The 17,456-nt window shown below is 36.8% G+C and overlaps 1 protein-coding gene across 1 annotated transcript; it reads right to left on the reverse strand.

The window, feature by feature from the left end:
* Positions 1-14,001: 14,001 nt before the first annotated feature.
* Positions 14,002-14,484, reverse strand: LOC125175467 (keratin-associated protein 13-1-like). The gene has a single exon (XM_047876059.1). The coding sequence runs from the start codon at positions 14,431-14,433 to the stop codon at positions 14,002-14,004; it is 432 nt and encodes a 143-aa protein (XP_047732015.1). The 5' UTR covers positions 14,434-14,484.
* Between the last annotated feature and the right edge of the window lie 2,972 nt (positions 14,485-17,456).

The following is a 17,456-nucleotide window of genomic DNA, read 5'->3' on the forward strand; positions in this document are numbered from 1 at the left end:
TAAAATAAATAAATAAACTTTAAAAAAAGTTTTAAAGTTTTTGTCTGTAGATATTTTCCTTTTTATATAAACTGTATAAATGAATATCTCAAGATCCATAAAAATCTAATCTCTTAAATCATGTGAGACCCTGTATCTCTCTTCATAGGAGAAGAAAAGCACAAAAGTTGGTAGATATATGCAAAATGCAGAGGGAAAGAATAAAATTTAGATACAATGGTAGGTTTGCACATGAAAAAAATTAAATGTAAATCTAACTTATGACTGTATATTTTCAGGAACTACTAAATATAAATGTTGAATAACTTCCATGAGACTCATCCAATATTACTTGGGGAAAGTAACCAAAGTAACTCACTGTATCCCAGTGAGTACATTTTTATTGAATTAATTTCTTTATGGTATATAAGAAGGAAACCAATCATGCTTGGTGTAAAGATTTTTGGATCAGCTTGTGTGGGTATTTACCCTAATGTTCTCCAATGACTTCAACTACATAGCTGAGAACCATAGCCTTAATGTCAAGAAAAAATGGAGATCCTTTATTTCTATTTTGTTATAGACGTGTGCTAATCTTTTTTAGGCCATGTATTCCAGAAAACAATATGTTGATATGTGAGACACAGTTTGATAAAAAGATAAATCTAATAATCAAAAAGAACTATCTTTGAGTTACGCTAAATAAACGTTCAAGTAGATTTTCAAGTCATTGTTTCTTTAGAATCTTGAACAGCACTCAGAGGGAGATATATTTTATGTGCTAAATTTCTTTTAAACATGAGGCAATGGAAGCTCAAAGTAAGTCAAGGTCTGGCCAAAGATCCCAGGTTTATGGAGAAATCAATGTTCACAGTTTCCTGAAAGTTGGAGCATACTATGAAAAGCAAAAACAGAATTAGTATGGGTTGGAATAGAGGAAGCTTGGGAAGATAAAATGAAATGAACAAAGCCAGAGATCTATAAAGTTAGCTGGTATGTTTATGAATAATTAATAATGCGTGCACATTACTCTGTCATTTTTCAGTCTGAGTTTTGAGTGACAATAATCCTAGGTTTCATAGTCACCTATTAAATTTACTTGAACAGATTTCTAGTGATAATCTTCCAGGTTTATTGTCTATTCTAAATAATTTTGCATATATCACAGAATGAATATTCTTACCAATCACCCTCATATATAGAAACTTAATGTGATATTCATACCAAATATAACTTTTGATAGCATTAGACTAGATAGTTTAATCACTCTTATGAATAAAAACTTTAGTAGGACTTAAGAAAATAATCTATACATAAACTCTGGAGTACTATCAGCTAAGAATTGCTAGACCGAATTAAGACAAGTTTTAAGTCAAAATAAATGGTATTTGGACTACTTTCTTCCTGAGTTGTCCACTGAATCCAAAAATGTTAATGGGCTATTGGTGTGAATGAATAGAATCAGATTTCAGGGCTTCATTTTTAAGGAGCTTGGAATACAGGTAAACATTCTGGGCTTTGAAAGATTCTACCAGAATTTTATGAGTATGCAAACAGAGAGTGTGTTTCATAGGAACTGAAGGCAACCTTCGACTTGCATCAGTGTTTATGATATTGAGAGTGTTAGTAATCTTACCTCAGCTTGGCATAACCAGAATAAATCCTTGCAAAAATAGACCCATTCAGAGCCTCAAATTACCTGTGGTAATTGATTAAAATTTACTAAGGCTACAAACAGGCAAAACAAGACCAAACCAAGAGACAACACAGAGCATAAGCAAACTTACAGAGTATCTAGATAATGTACATATTAGAAATGTACAGAAAAATAACTGGGGTTATTATTTTTAAGCAATTAAAGACAAGAGTTAAGACTTTTGGCAAAATACTAGAATATACAAAAATGAGCATAAAAATACTAAAACTGGGGGTGCCTGGGTGGCTCAGTCGGTTGAGTGTCTGACTTCGGCTCAGGTCATGATCTCACAGTTCATGGGTTCGAGCCCCCGTCAGGCTCTGTGCTGACAGCTCAGAGCCCGGAACCTGTTTCAGATTCTGTGTCTCCCTCTCTCTCTGCCCCTCCCCTGCTTGTGCTCTGTCTCTCTCAAAAATAAATAAACATTAGGGGAAAAAATCATTAAAAGTAATTTCTAGAAGTGTGTGCAATTGAAAAAATAAGTACTATAATCGGTGGATGACACTGCTCAGATCAGAAACAATTAGCTCCATATCTCAAGAATGCAGACTCAGGGAAAAGAAAAAAAAAAAAAGGATGCAGACTCACAAACAAACAAAAAATGCAAGTCAATATTGCCATAGTAAACAGCACACATAGTTTGAAACTGTCCAGTTGTATATTGTTGACAAATAATTTAGGTTTTTTTTTTTTCTTAAAAAAAAAAAGAAAACTCTCTCTGGAGGTCAGTAGTGTGCAGTCTTGATCAATAAACAAGCAGACCAGGATCTGAGTACATGGGAAGTCTCCTTCAACTGGATTCCATTCAATCACTGTTATATGAAGTAGAATTAGAGATAAGAATTAACTGGAAGGGAATGAGGTTACAAGCCTCTTTGGTGCAGAAGATCTGAATTAAGACTTGGTACTCTTTGAAAACATATTTATTTAACTTTCCATTTTGTCTAAGAGTAGTTCTGAAGCCTATTCATCTTGTGGTTAGTAACTCCTAAGTTTGTCATGAGGGCTATTTTGAAAAAGCATTTGGAAGTCACTAAGAATGAGAAAGACGAAGACACATACCTTAGTTGCTGGAGAGAAAGGAAGGAAAAGTTAATTCTGCTTTGGAATATATAAAAATAAATATTCTTCCAAATGATTATATAAATTTTCTGAAGCTATTTGTCACCTATTTTCCTATATGATTTTTTAAATGAAATAAATAACTTTATTAGTGTTCACAAAATCCGAATTTTGACCTTGTTGGCTTTGTCTGTTTCATGTTGATTTCTATTTCATTGACTTCTATTCTTGTCTTTATAATTTCCTATCTTAAAATTTCTTTTGGTTTCAATTTTTATTCTTTTTTCAAGCTTCCTCATGTAGAGTACTAAAATTTTATTTCAAGCTTTCTTGTATGTTTGTATATACGTTAAAACTTAAATGTTTCCTTCTTAGCAGCTGTATCTCCCCAATTTTACTGAGTTATATCATCGTTATCATGCATTTCAAAATATTTCCCAATTTCATTGTTTTTTTTTCTTCGATGTTTGGATTGTAATCAATGGTATTTATTAGTTTATAATCATATGAGGTTTTAAGTTAAAAGTTTGTTTTATTTGTGCCTTATCTCTACTGATTTTTAACTTTTAAACAACATATTTCCAGCACTAAACTGAATAACCCAAATTTAAACTCTAAAGCCAGCCTTTAAGAAAGAATTTATTTTAATAGATTAGCTTCTCTAAATGAAATTTACATGATTTAAATCTAATAAACGTCTTAATCCACAAATAATATGGTGGTTTCTTATTTGTTTATTTTCTACTTTTGTTTTGTTGTATATTTGTGAAATTGAAATGAAAGATTCTATTTTTCTGTGAAAGGGCTTTGAAAGGTTGTGTATGCAAGGTGTGAAGGTGCAGGTTTCTCTGACAATAAATCTGAGGAGCAGAGGAGAGTTGAATTCACTCAATGAACAGCTGACCATGTATCTGTGCTGACAGAGTGAAGGAATTAAGAAGTTGCCACATAACACCAGGAATGTAGAAAGAAAGGAAATAACTTTATATGGTTCGGTCCATTAAAAAGAAAAGAAGTAAATAGAAAACTGCCATGTGTTTGTAAAATTGAGAGAAGGCTACCTATGAGCTTTCAATAACTAAAACTGAATTTATCTCATTTTGGTTAAAGGCGTCTGCATTTTGCATTCCAACAACCAGTTTCAAGCCTGATTCATTTCTCTAAGCGTGTATGACGTTATCACTGAAGCCAGGTGAGAAGGTCAGGTTCAGAAGACATGGATTCCATCTTGGTGCCTTCCCAAATGGGCTTCTAGAACAGCCCAGATGTCTGCTTCCGTTGTATCTCAACCTGAGGTTCAGTTATTTTATGATTCCTTTCTAAACTTTTATAAATATAGTATATCAGGAAACGATAAGCTGTTAAAAATAGGGCTTATTGTAAATGAGCCAAACCTAAAAATAAAGTGATAACTTTGCACAGAGCCAGGGAATCTTTAAAGAAATTTTCTGTGCGTTTTTTCATCATACTCACAAGCATCCCAGTGTGGAATTCACTCATGATAGTCTAACGTCCTTTTAGCATATGAGAAAATAGAAGCTCGAGGAGAAACATAGACTTGCCAAATGTGCCATTTCTTAGAGGAAATACAAATGTCCCACTCTCTTCCTGGATGCATTAAATATGAGAGACATAGTGACTGTAGAGATCACCACGTCCAACTTAACTTGTTGTATAGACATGGATCTTGAGACCTACAAGAGTTAGTTTCTAAGTCTCACAGAAAGTTAATGGCAATGCTAAAGATAGACCCCTGGTTCCTAAGTTCCATTTTAATGCAATTTCAATTGTGCCATGTAATCTCATCTTCTCTCTCCTCCAGTCATCCCTCTTGCTTCTCCCTCTCCCCATTATCATCATGAGTTTCTGGGTCCTAATCTCCTCTTAGAAGGACACCAGTCATGTTGGATTAGAGCCCACCCATTTAACCTCATTTTCCCTTAATTACCTCTTTAAAGGTCCCATCTCCAAATACAGTTACATTATGAGGTTCTTAGGGGTTAGAAATCCAACATGGGAATGTTGACGGGAGGGGCACAAATCAGCTCATAATACCCATTTTGGACAATGCTGTGACCATGCAAGACCATGAGGTAACAAACACAAGACTCAAAGTCATCATGTTGAGGACAGTGGAATAGAAGAGGTAAAAAAGACTCGCCATTAAATTGCTTGAGCAATGATCATGGTTTCGACTCTGTCACTGGGAAATCTAAAGGGATTGAAATTTTGAGAGAAAATGTAGAAAATTTCATTTGGCTTTCCCTGACAGAAATAGAAAGGGCAGTGTCCAGTACTCTTCTATGAACTTAATTTTATTTTGCTTATAACTTCCACGAGTTTTAAAATAGAATAATCCATGTAATCCCCACATGCACATTCCCACATGGGGGCCACAGTCATTCTAGAGATACAGAACACAGACAAAATAGCCTTAACACGGAGGAGTATTTTTTGCCTAAATCAGAGCTATCGCTGATGAAAAAAATTACCTGGATAAAAACGTAAAAGTGGTTTTCTGGCTCCAGGAAATACTCTAGTTATTTATTTAGAGAGAGAGTGAGAGTAGGGGAGAAAGGGAGGGGCAGAGAGGGAGGGAGAGAGAGAGAATCCCAAGCAGGCTTCCTGCTGTCAGCCCAGAGTCGAACACAAGGCTAGATCTCACAAACAAGAGCCAGGTGCTTAATGACTGAAACCCCCAAGTGCCCAGCAAACAACCTTCTAAAGGCAAATCAGGGAGAGATTCAATAGTCATTACACCGCAGTATAATGCAATACACACAGCTGGCAATTACAATGTTGAGGCAGTACATTTGTAATAGCACAACTGATACTTAGGTTAAATACAATGTCCCATTTAAAGATATCAGCATCAAAGTATAAAAACTATCATTGCATATCAAGAAATTGTCTCAATCCCGTATAAAAGCTGCTCCCGAAACAGCCAACACCTATGTCCAAGTCTTCTGCAACATTGAGTTTACCAGGATCAAAGTAAGGTTCCCTCTATATTCCAGCAACAATTATTCTAGGTCTTGTTTCCAGCAACAATTATTCTAGGTCTTGTTTCCTTGTAGTCCTGCTCTCTACCAAAGTGCTACTAGATTTCCTATAGGTCCTACCCCTACCAGACTTCCAAGTTTCTCTTGCTGTATTTCGTGCCAATCTGCTACACCCACTGGCTGTGTATATTTTGAACTCAAGAATTCAGTTCCCAGGTTCCTGCTGCCTAAGCAATTCTATTTCCAGGAATTGGCAGTCATCTTTTTTACCAGCCAGCATGTGGTTCAGATTTCTAGGGATTGATGTATTTAGTTTCCCAGGAAACTCATCATGAGTCATTTCTATGCAATTGATTTCACCAATTCCTATTTATTTATTCTTGTCACATTGGTGATTGCAGATAACAGCTTTGTTACCCTTCAACCTTGACTCCCATATTTTTTATTAGTCATGCCTCGGTACTATGTTGTTAAACATCTTGTCGATACCAGTCAGTTCTCAAAATAATATTCATTTGACTCTGCTCATAGGAAATGTACGATCAACAAATGTTCCATTATATTTTTTTTCAAAAAAGAATGCATCCATTTATCTGCTACTGTGTAGTGAGACATTTTAAAACCAATATTTAAAAATGTGGTTCCTGTTTCTTTGAACTTACCATCTAGCAAGGTTAACCAAATAACAGTGATTAACAGCTGTAAACAAGCAAATCCTCAACACATACATGAATTTAACAATGAGCACTTAACTATCTTAAGAACTTAACAAAGCTTCCAGGAGAAAGTATTTTACAAGCTGTGGCAGGAGGATGAACAAAGATTGCTTGATCAAGGTAGAAACTGAAGCAAGGATATCCGATGGGAAGATGATTGCACTAATCTGAGCAAAAATGAGAAAAATCTATGATAATGAGGTCCAATAGTCAGCATATCTACATGTATCCAACCCGTATTGTTTTTTTTTATCTTTGTCTCCAATTGCTACATAAATCCTCCCTTTGCCATAAACCAGCTGAACTTCAGTTATTCCCTGAACACACAGTAAGCATTTTTCCATCCTGCTTCGGTCATTTTACACCCTCTTCCTATACTCCCTCTTATCTGTTCTCATAGTTCTCGTGTCTTTAATATTTAAGATCATCCTACCTTTTAGATTCATTGCCTTTTTTTTTAGATTCATTGCTTTTTAAGTCTATTTATTTATTTTGAGAAAGAAGGCATGCACACGTGCAAGTGAGGGAGGAACAGAGAGAAAGGGAGAGAGAGGATTCCCCAGCAGGCTCCGTGCTCAGTGTGGAGTCCAACACAGGGCTCAGTCTCACAAACCATGAGATCACGACCTGAGCCAGTATCAAGATTTGGATGCATAACCAACTGACCCGTCCAGGTGCCCCTAGACTCACGTTTAAATGCTATTTCCTTTATGGCGTTTCCCTATAAATACACGTTATCTCTCCATCTTCTGAAATTGGGCTAAACTGAATTACAGTGAAATTTAAAGAGGGAGGTGTTAGAGATGGGATGGTATCATGAGTATGCCAATCTTAATTAGAAGTTCAATTAGTAAATTTCTATGTGTAAAGTTCCCATTTCCTGATGTGAGGAGAGTTTGCAGTTGGGGTTCCCAGGCTCATGGAGGATGAGAAAGCAGGGATTTTGTTGCAAACATCCTCTAAATTGACTCAATTAATAATCAGTCAATTTCAGCCCATCTCCATGGTTAGATGTAATCTGATCCCATAAACAGCAAGCTCTTAAAACTTAAAAGATACATATTTATTAATGTTGTGAGCAAAGAGGGTAGCACACACCTACACACTCATACATGCACACAAAATCAGCCACATCACCGTATCCCTACATTTCTAGCCACCATTGCACTACAGGTGTTAACCACAGCAATAAGGCAATAAAAACACATAAAAGGCATGAACACTAGCAAGGGAACAGGAAAACTTTCTGTATTCATAGGTAGAATGACATAAAAAAATGTAATGAATCTATAAAATTACAATTAAAATCTGTTTTATTTCTATATAATAACCAAAAGTATGTGAAAAATCCAAAGTATGTTATATGAATAACAAAACATATAATCTACATTTCAAGATTTAAGATTTGTACATTTTATACTATGAAATACTGCAGAAAGAAATTAAATAAGATCCAAATAGGTAGAGACACATATCATGGATTGAAAGACGTTTAGTATGCTTAATTTATAAATTCAACACATTCTGGACAAAACTGCCAGGAGGCATTTTTATAAAAATTGAAGAACTGATTCTAAAATTTATATCATGCAAAAAAGCAAGAAAAAGCACAATCATCTTGAAACAGGAGTAAAGTTGGAAGACTTTCATTATCTCATTTAAAGAGAGATATATATAAAGGTATATTAAGATATTGTAGCACTGAAATAAGTATAGATAATTAATCAGTGAAACAGAATAGAATTCTAGAATGGATTCACATGTATACTGGTCAAATTTTTTTAATGGAGATGTCAAATCAACATCTTTTTAAAAAATATCTTTTTGGGGAAAAATGTCTTTTCAAAAATTATTAGAATCGGTGGTTATCGGGGCACCTAGGTGGCTCAGTTGTTTGAGCGTCCAACTCTTAAATTTGGCTCAGGTCATGGTCCTAGGGTTAAGGGATCAAGGACTGTGTTGGGCTCCTTGCTGAGTGTAGAGTCTATTGGGATTCTCTCTCTCTCTCTCTCTCTCTGCCCCTCCCCACACCTGTTCACACTTTCTCTTTCTCTCTCTCAAATAATAATTTAAAAAAAGAATCACTGATACAGGTAAAGAACTTAAGAAAATATATGTGTTGATACCTTTCATAGACATATATAAAGACTGAAGTTTTAAAGCTTCTAGCAAAAATAAGGATATCTTTCCAACCTGATGTGAAGAAAAACTTTTCTTGAAGAATACAAAAAAGCACAATAAAAGAAAGCTAATTGATAAATTTGATTTCATCAAAATAATTTTTTTTCTTATCCAAAGTTGTCACTAAAATGAGAGAAGTCATAACTATGAGATTATTAGCAGTATATTTATCAATGGACTGATTTCCAGAGTAAATAAAGAATTCCAATATCTTAGTAAAAAAAATTAATATGGCAAAACATGAATAAACACTACACAAAGAAGTCACAAGGATAGCCAATGAGCACAAGAAGGGGTGCTCAAAATCATTATTCACCAAGTAAATGCAATTTAAAATCACAATAAAATACTACTCACATCCAGCAAATGGTTAAGAGAAAGAATGATGTCAATATTGATGGGAATGTGAAACTCCCAGAAATGTATTCTACCACTGGTGGTAGAATAAAATGATAAAACTGACTTTGAAAAACTGATCAGCAATTTTTTCTTTAATTTTTTAACATTTATTTATGATCAGCATTTTCTAATAAAGTTAAACATATGCTCACTCTATGATCCAGAAATTCCATTCGGAGGTCTTCCTAAAAACAAACAAACAAACAAACAAACAAACAATAAAACACTAAAATCATAAGCCCACAAAAAGACTGGAACAATCAATGTTCATTGCAGCTTTATTGATTTAAAAAGTTTTCTGTAATCTTGTAAAAATTCAATGTCCATCCACAGGTGAAGGACTAAACACACTGTCATCTATTTGCACATTTATTTCCACAGAAATAAAATGAATAAAACATATATATCATGGAGAATCTCAAGAACATTATGTTGAATGAAAAAAGATGGACACATCTAAGAACATACTGTATGGTTTAATTTTTAGGAAATGCTAGAGGCAAAATCATTTTACAGTGACAGAAATCATTACAATAGTTGGCTCGAGTTGGCAGGGATTGGTTTCAAAGAAGCATAAGGATACTTTCTGCCATGGGAAAATGTTCTATATCTTGATCGGGTAGCTGTAACTAGTTATAAGTGTATATATTTGTCAAAAACATCAAACCCTACCATTAAAATCTGTTCATTTCATGGTGTGTCAATACTAATTGAATAACAAAAATTATTTTAAAAAACTAACAAATCAGACAATCTCATACCTCTGCCTAAAACCATTCGATGGCCCTTGCTGCTTTCAGAAGAAAGTGCAATTCTGAGCTAGACCACTGAAGACAAAGAATGGCCCCCAAATCTTTCTGGCCTAATTTCAAGGCATTTTTTTTCATTTTCCTTCAATGACAAGACAAAATGCCATTCGGTGTTATAATGTACATCTCAAGACGGGGTCCTCAAAATACTCTTCTCCAAGCACTATCTATCCATTCCCTACTTACTCTTTCAAGCTATTTCAAATTCTATTCCTCTGGGGAACTTTTCTTGACCTCTAGGACTAGGTGCATATCTCTCAATGTTATTTTAGTATCAGAAACTCATTCATAGCTCATTGTTACTATAGTTAAATAATTATTTCTTTAGTATTTGCTTTCTCTATTAACTTTCAGGCCAGTTAGAACGGAGACCCCACACCTTTTCTTACTATATTTTAAATTATGGAGTAATACACAAATATAATCTAAATTAAAAACATATTCAATAATATACATTTCCATTTCACAGACTCTGACTCATGGAAAAGGCTCAGTGAAAAAGTCATGAAAACTAATGATACTGACAACATGTTTGGCAATGTGTTCTGAGGCATGACTAATTAGGAAAAAAAAAACAAATATGAGGGCAAGGAGTTGGGGAGGATCAAGCTACTGTCTGTAATCACTAATGGGATAAACATTAATAAATAGAAATTGTTGAAATCAAGTTCCTAGAAAGGATTCATGGAAGCATTTCCTGGGAAACTGGTTACACTTATTCTTGGAAGTCAGAATTGGAAACCAGTTGGCAGACAGATGATTAGCAGCTTCCGGAATTATAGTTGTGCAGGCTGCGGAAGCCGGGACCTAAACCCCTAGGTTCAAAATCCGAGGTGCTGAGCATCTCTGTCAAAGGACGCAGCAGGAGGAAGCCAGATAAGTGCCAGCTGGTCTCTGTCCATTATGTGCAGTAGGATTAACTTGGCGAGAACTGGAAGATCACGATTCACTATACTCTACGGAAGTATAGAAAGAAGAAAGTCTGTGCTCTGGGAAATTTAGTATGTGCCAGAGACATGGAATAGAGAAGGGGGTAGTTTCCTGAATGGTCGTGGCAAGACATCAACTCAGGAGTTATGTTTCTTGTAGAATATTACAGGTTTCTTACCTTGGCTATCAGCATGAAATGGAATATTGTTATAACTTCAAGTGTAATTGTGGTGTTGCAAGTTTGCTATCCTCACCGTTGAATTTTGCTCTTTTTGAGCACTTCATAATATTGCTATCTATTCACAGTCAATCAGTCTTTGAGTTTTTTTTTAAGTGTTTATTTATTTTTGAGAGAGAGAGACACAGAGCACAAGCTACGAGGGGCAGAGACAGAGGGAGACACAGAATCCGAAGCAGGCTCCAGGCTCCGAGCTGTCAGCACAGAGTCCGATGCGGGACTCGAACCCACAAACCGTGAGATCGTGACCTGAGCTGAAGTCGGTCACTCAACCGACTGAGCCACCCAGGCGCCCCAAGGGGTTTGTTTTTTTTTTTAATTTTTTTTTTTCAACGTTTATTTATTTTTGGGACAGAGAGAGACAGAGCATGAACGGGGGAGGGGCAGAGAGAGAGGGAGACACAGAATCGGAAACAGGCTCCAGGCTCCGAGACATCAGCCCAGAGCCCGACGCGGGGCTCGAACTCACGGACCGTGAGATCATGACCTGGCTGAAGTCGGACGCTTAACCGACTGCGCCACCCAGGCGCCCCAGGGGTTTTTTTAAAATATATAAATTTGCTTGTTTATTAATGTTCGTAGGTAGAATAACAGTTCCTCAAATACACCCATATTCTAAATCTTGGAATTTGTGAATATGTTACTTTATGTGGAAAAGGTTAGTAAGGTAGCAGATGGAATTAAAGTTGCTAATCAGTTGACCTTAAAATAGGGACATTGCCAGATAGGCATGACATAATCTTAAGCATCCTGAAAAATGGGAGAGAGAGGCAGAAGAGTAGGTCGGAGTGAGGCAGAGTAAGATCGACCTGACCCTCATTGCTGTATCTGAAGACGGAGGAAGGAGAAAATGGGCTAAGGAATGCATCTGGCCACCAGAAACTGAAAATGGCAAGAAAGTAGATATTCCCATAGAGCCTCTGGAAAGGAATGTGGCTCTGCCAGCATAGTGATTTTAGCCCAGTGAGATTGTACCTGACTTCTCACCTATGGCACTATAAGATAATAAATGAGTATTGTTTATTCCACGAATTTGATGTAGTTTGCTTTGGCAATAACAGAAAAACTAAGACACTAGTATATTTCTGAAAACCAGAAAAATTTCCACTACTACATCTAAAATCTGGAGCCATTAACAGAGGAGACATTTGGCCTCAGCTTGGCCAAAAAAGTTTTGGCTGCTCCCCATGACTGCTATGCCCTTGCTTATGTTTTGGGGTAAAAATTGGATTCTTTCTCTTGGTTGAAGATTATGGCCATGATAACAACTTGGATCGTTAAAATTCACGAGCAGGACCGTTTACAGAGGAGTTTGCTGATTTTAAATTTTATAACGCGACGGACGATGAATTTTTTCCCCCAAATATTCTTTCATTATGCCTTTATGTGCTCCTCTAGCCATGTAAGTGTCATGACCATTTCCTAAACATGATGGGGGAGGAGGGGAGAAGATGAGGAAGAGAGGGAGCATATAAGGGAAGACAGGATCCGAGAGAATGCATGGAATAAAGCAATTCTACTAATAACTCTACAATAATCTGCTGTGTCATCTAGTAAAATTCTATCTGGCTCTTCTCTCAGTTTCCTCCTCTACAAAGTAGGTTGAATGTGATGAACCCGACAGCTCCTTTTACATTCAGATTTTATTATGTAGGTAGGAAAGGAGGAAGTAAATAGAGCATGGTGAGATATACTGAGATCAACTTAGCAGACTGGGTGTTTTCCAAGCTTCGAGTACCCTGCAATCCATTTCCTAATTTCAACATGTTTGAAGACCATATCAAATAAAAATGGGAAAAAAATATTTAAACATTGCTTGTTCTGTATAAATATAATGTCTCTGGTTGCTATCGTGCTGTCTGTGGTAGTATCTTATGCTATCTGTGTTATCTACTACATAGTTAGCATCTATGTTACATGTTAGCACCTTACATTTATAACACTTGGATGTGGGAGAGAATCTGGTACAAATAAAGAATATCTCATTTCATTTCAATATGCAGCCGGAACAATCATTTTCAATGATAATAAAGGTTTCATGTATAGAGTTAGATTCACTGTGTATGTTGGCAAAGAACCCCGGTGCAAGTTCACACCTGCTGAGCCTAGTTCCTTCCCAGCTAGGTTTGTTCCCATCTAAGTTGTTCTTATACAAATGGAGATAATTTGAGCAGATTGAAAACAGTAATTGGAGTACAGGGATTTAGTCAATTTAAAAAAATATGTGACATACTTTCACTGTGATTAGCTAAAGCTCATAGATGCTCTTTTCTGAAATTTTACACCCACACCCTAGTCTTTCATTTGAATAACCTGCATGCACAGCCTCATGATGTAAATCTAAATTTTGTTCACACATTCTTCAAATTTCTCTGATGCATAATGTCTCTATGATGTCTTTTTATGCATGGTCTATATTTATTGTCTGAACAAGACATTCAAATCTCTTGAGATATCATTGAGAAAAAGGCTGTACCTAGAAACTGTTGGCATCCAAGGAAGTCCTGCTTCAACAGGAGAAAATATGCAAGCCCAACCAAAATTAGCACACAGCCTTTAAATCTGAGATTTCCAATGGCCATTGCCAGCAGTAATGATAACACAATTCCTACTTGACACATCACTAATAAATAACAACATTGACAGCAGATTTGGACAGCAGAAAAAAGAGTTTATTAAAATAAGATCATTTGACTTTTCTTCTATTTTTGAGAGAAATGCAAAACCATAAATTCTATCAACAATGCAATTTGAATTACTAATTAATCTTGTAGTCTGACAGGGTTCTTCTATCAGCCGGTGTTTGAGAGCAGGCAAGGTAAAGTTGGTGGCAATCAGGGAATATTAGATGCTTTCAAATGAAGAGAATTAAGACAATAGATAATCTCATCACAGAATCTGCCTGTTTCAAATGGATTTGGCTCTTCAACACACTAATCAGTAGAAGCCAGATCTACAGAGTGCGAATTACAAGATGGATGTAAACTTCTCAAAGGAAAATAGATTGGCGACAGAAATTGGATCCATAGCTCAGGGAGGGGAAACCACAGACTCTATAACCCAGAGGTCTGAAGCCCTGGGATCCATAGCCCAGTGAGTAGCAGCTTCTGGACCCAAAGCCCACAGATCCAGGGTAAGCAGTCCAGCAGGGGTTGCAGAACGTGGAGGTCCTCGGGAGGGAGCAGGACGTCTGGCAGGGGCTGGACAGCACACAGGACGTCCGGCAGCTGGTGGGCTCACAGCAGGTCTCCTGACAGCCTCTGTAGAGGGAGGAGCCCAGCTGGCAGGTGCTGGGAGAGCAGAGGTCAGTGCGGTAGACCAGGTTGCTGGGGGAAAAAGAGCCACAGGAGGAGCTTGGGTAGCGCAGGTAGCCCCCAAGGGAGCGGGAACAGAAGTTTCCAGAGCAGCAGCTGTAGGACATGTTGAAGGGAGATGTGAGTTCAGCTGAGTTACAGTGAGAAGGTTCTGAGGTTGAATGTCGCCTCCTAGACTGGGGCATTTATATACCCTCAGCAGAAGGTGTGGTGGCCTACATGGTCATCCTTTACGTATTTGTGCGTCTTCATTTACATATGTGTAACTCAGAAATCTCTGTAATTGCAGTTGGATAGTCTCCCACATCTTGTATTTATGGGTGCTATAATTTTGGTGTTACAGCCAAAGCCAATGAACTGCTCCTAGGTCAGAAATACCGTGACCGTTTGACATTAATGATTATCCCATCTAAGCCAGGAAAGTCTTTCCTTTCCTCTTGTCAGAATCAGAATCGTCAGGTATTTTGTTTCCGGCAATAATGGGCACATACTTTTCTCAAATGGTAGGAAATAAAATATAACTATTTTCCTTCTTTTTGAATTGATCAGAGGCATAGTTTTGGCTTTAGTAGGAACATAGTAAATACTGACCTTACTTGTCACCATGTTTTCTCATTTTCCAAAATTACTGTCCATCTATATCCACATTCTCTTACACAATATGTCTCAGATCCAATGGAAGGGGGAAAAGATGCCGGCCAATCATTGACTGTTAAAGGCACAGAGAGAAGCCTGGGCATTTATTTGGAGACATGGCTACAGTGAGGGACAGTACCAAAACAGAATTGCAAGTGGAGATCAGTGGAGGCCTTTAGGAGGAGAATCAAAGAACTAAGCAATATTTAAATGAGGGAAGAAAATAATTGGGTTTTAGATTCAATATATCTGATACGAAGCCTGTAGTCCTAATAGATTCTCATCCATACGTGTATCAGCCCTGAGAATTTCCTTCTCAGATCCTCAACTGCAGGAGGCTTAGTTGACTAAGGGCCCCATTGTGCTATGATACAGCAGAGATATTAGAGAAACTAGGTCCTGGGACACATGGGATGTCTCTGATTCCAGTTATGAGCAAAGTACACTATTAACCTATGTTACATATGCCTCTTAGACTCTTTTTTTCCGTTTTCATTCTTTTTATGACTTTATGCTTTAGCTTGGGAATTTCTTTCTACTCCATCTCCCAATTCATTCATTTTCTGTTCCTCTTTGTTCCCTCTCCTGATAAAACATATCAGTTAAGTTTTATAAATCAGATATATTGTAAATTTCCAATATTTCAATGAGGTTCTGTTGTGTGGCTTTTAGTTTTCTGCCAAAATTCTCAATCTTACCTTTACTTCTTTAAACGTAATCATTCCTTAATAATACCTTCCTGTTTCCTATTGTTAAATTCTTCTTCACGTAATTATTTTAATGTCTGATTTTGAAATGTGGACCATGTATTTCAGATTGTGTTTTCTGGTGTTCTCTTTTGTTTGTCTTTTCTTCTCATATTTCCACAATATTTTGAGAGGTTAATAGATATATATTTGTGAACACACACACACACACACACACACACACACACACATCCCAGAATGATGTACCCTTTTCCAGAAAGAATTGACTTATGTTTCAGGCAGGCTTCTAGGATAAGGTCACAGCACCCTGGGTCATTTTAATCCAATCAGTGGTTGAGATGGTTCAAACCTGGGCTTCAGTCCGTATGAAAAAGCTGTTTATTATCAATTCAATTTTACTTCTAGGAATTGGCTCTCCAAGGTCTGGGATATTTGACATGACCTCAACTCTGGTAGATGCTGAATTCCAATATTATTTCTTAAGCCCAGTGAGTTTATGGAATTCTCTTAGCCTCTCAGTCAGTACTTTCAAAATCAACATACAATTTTAAGCAAATGGCAACTCCAGATGTAGGTTCATTTCTTTTGACTTAGTTCTGGCCCATATAGTACCTCTGGGACTCTGGCATACTTAGGTATTTTCTATTCTCATTGAGAGAAAAGTTTCAATATTTTAAGCAACATTAACTTGCTAATTATATAGAATTTTGAAAAATTTTATTTTAACAATACTTAGGAATGATTCAAATAAGTGAGTTGCTACAGTGAAGGTGACCATTTAAAAGTCGTGTTATAGTAGTTTCAATGGTAGTAGACGACACCTACCAAATCCAGGAGATTCAAATGCTACCATTGTGGGCGTCCAGGCTTTCTTTCCAACTCTGTCTGCAATTTCCATACCACGTACACACACTTTACACTGCGTTGCAATACGGCCTTAAGTGACCATGTCCTCTCATCCCTGCCTGCTTTTCTCATCCCATTTTATCTTCCCAGATCTTTTCATATTTATTTATATCTAGTGACACCCCATCCCTAACAAAGTTGTCGTATCCTGCCTACCTCCCCTGGGTAATCATCTGTACACTCCAAAGTGTACTGATTACTGGGGTAGCTACAAAACTCTACCCGAGGATTTGGTTCACTCCATAAGGGCTTGGCGAGCCCTGTGCAGGGAATTCTCCACTAAGATTGAATTCCAGTCGTCCTGGCTTGGTAACTCGCCTGCATTGCTTTCCTTCCATTGTCTACCACACTTCGCACTCCCCTGCAGGTGATTACCAGATCCACTCCCAGAGGAACAACTTGCATTTGAATCCCTGTTCTCAGCCATTGTTTCTGGATGATTTATAGAAAAAGAAAAAAAAAAACACATACTTGGATACCTCACTGATATGCTTATTGAGAAATCTTCAATGTTGCTCCGCTGTATAAAATTTAAATTAAATGATCCCTAGGGAGAAATACCAAGAATATATTACAGACAGAAATGTGCTTGATAACTGCATGTAACACATATAAGAAAAGCAGCCATGACATCTTTGTCTAATAAACATACTTTCAAGAATGCAGAATTCAAATGCTTCTAAACTATCTTGGAAAATAACCATACATTTTATGGCTATAATTAATAATACATAGTGAGTCAAGAGAATCTTTAATTAAGAAGTATGGGTTTTTGCTTATTGAACTTCTAACCTAAAAAATTAGTAAAAGAACCATCCCCAGCATGTTAGTGACTGGTCACTTGAAGAACAGCAAGTAGGTGCCAAACGTTGTAACTCTCA

The sequence above is a fragment of the Prionailurus viverrinus genome, chromosome C2, assembly GCF_022837055.1.
Source record: "Prionailurus viverrinus isolate Anna chromosome C2, UM_Priviv_1.0, whole genome shotgun sequence".
Classification (NCBI taxonomy): Eukaryota; Metazoa; Chordata; class Mammalia; order Carnivora; family Felidae; genus Prionailurus; species Prionailurus viverrinus.

What these genes read in the sequence shown, in the direction of transcription:
- LOC125175467 (XM_047876059.1), bottom strand. Translation starts at nt 14,433, where the DNA reads ATGTCCTACAGCTGCTGCTCTGGAAACTTCTGTTCCCGCTCCCTTGGG.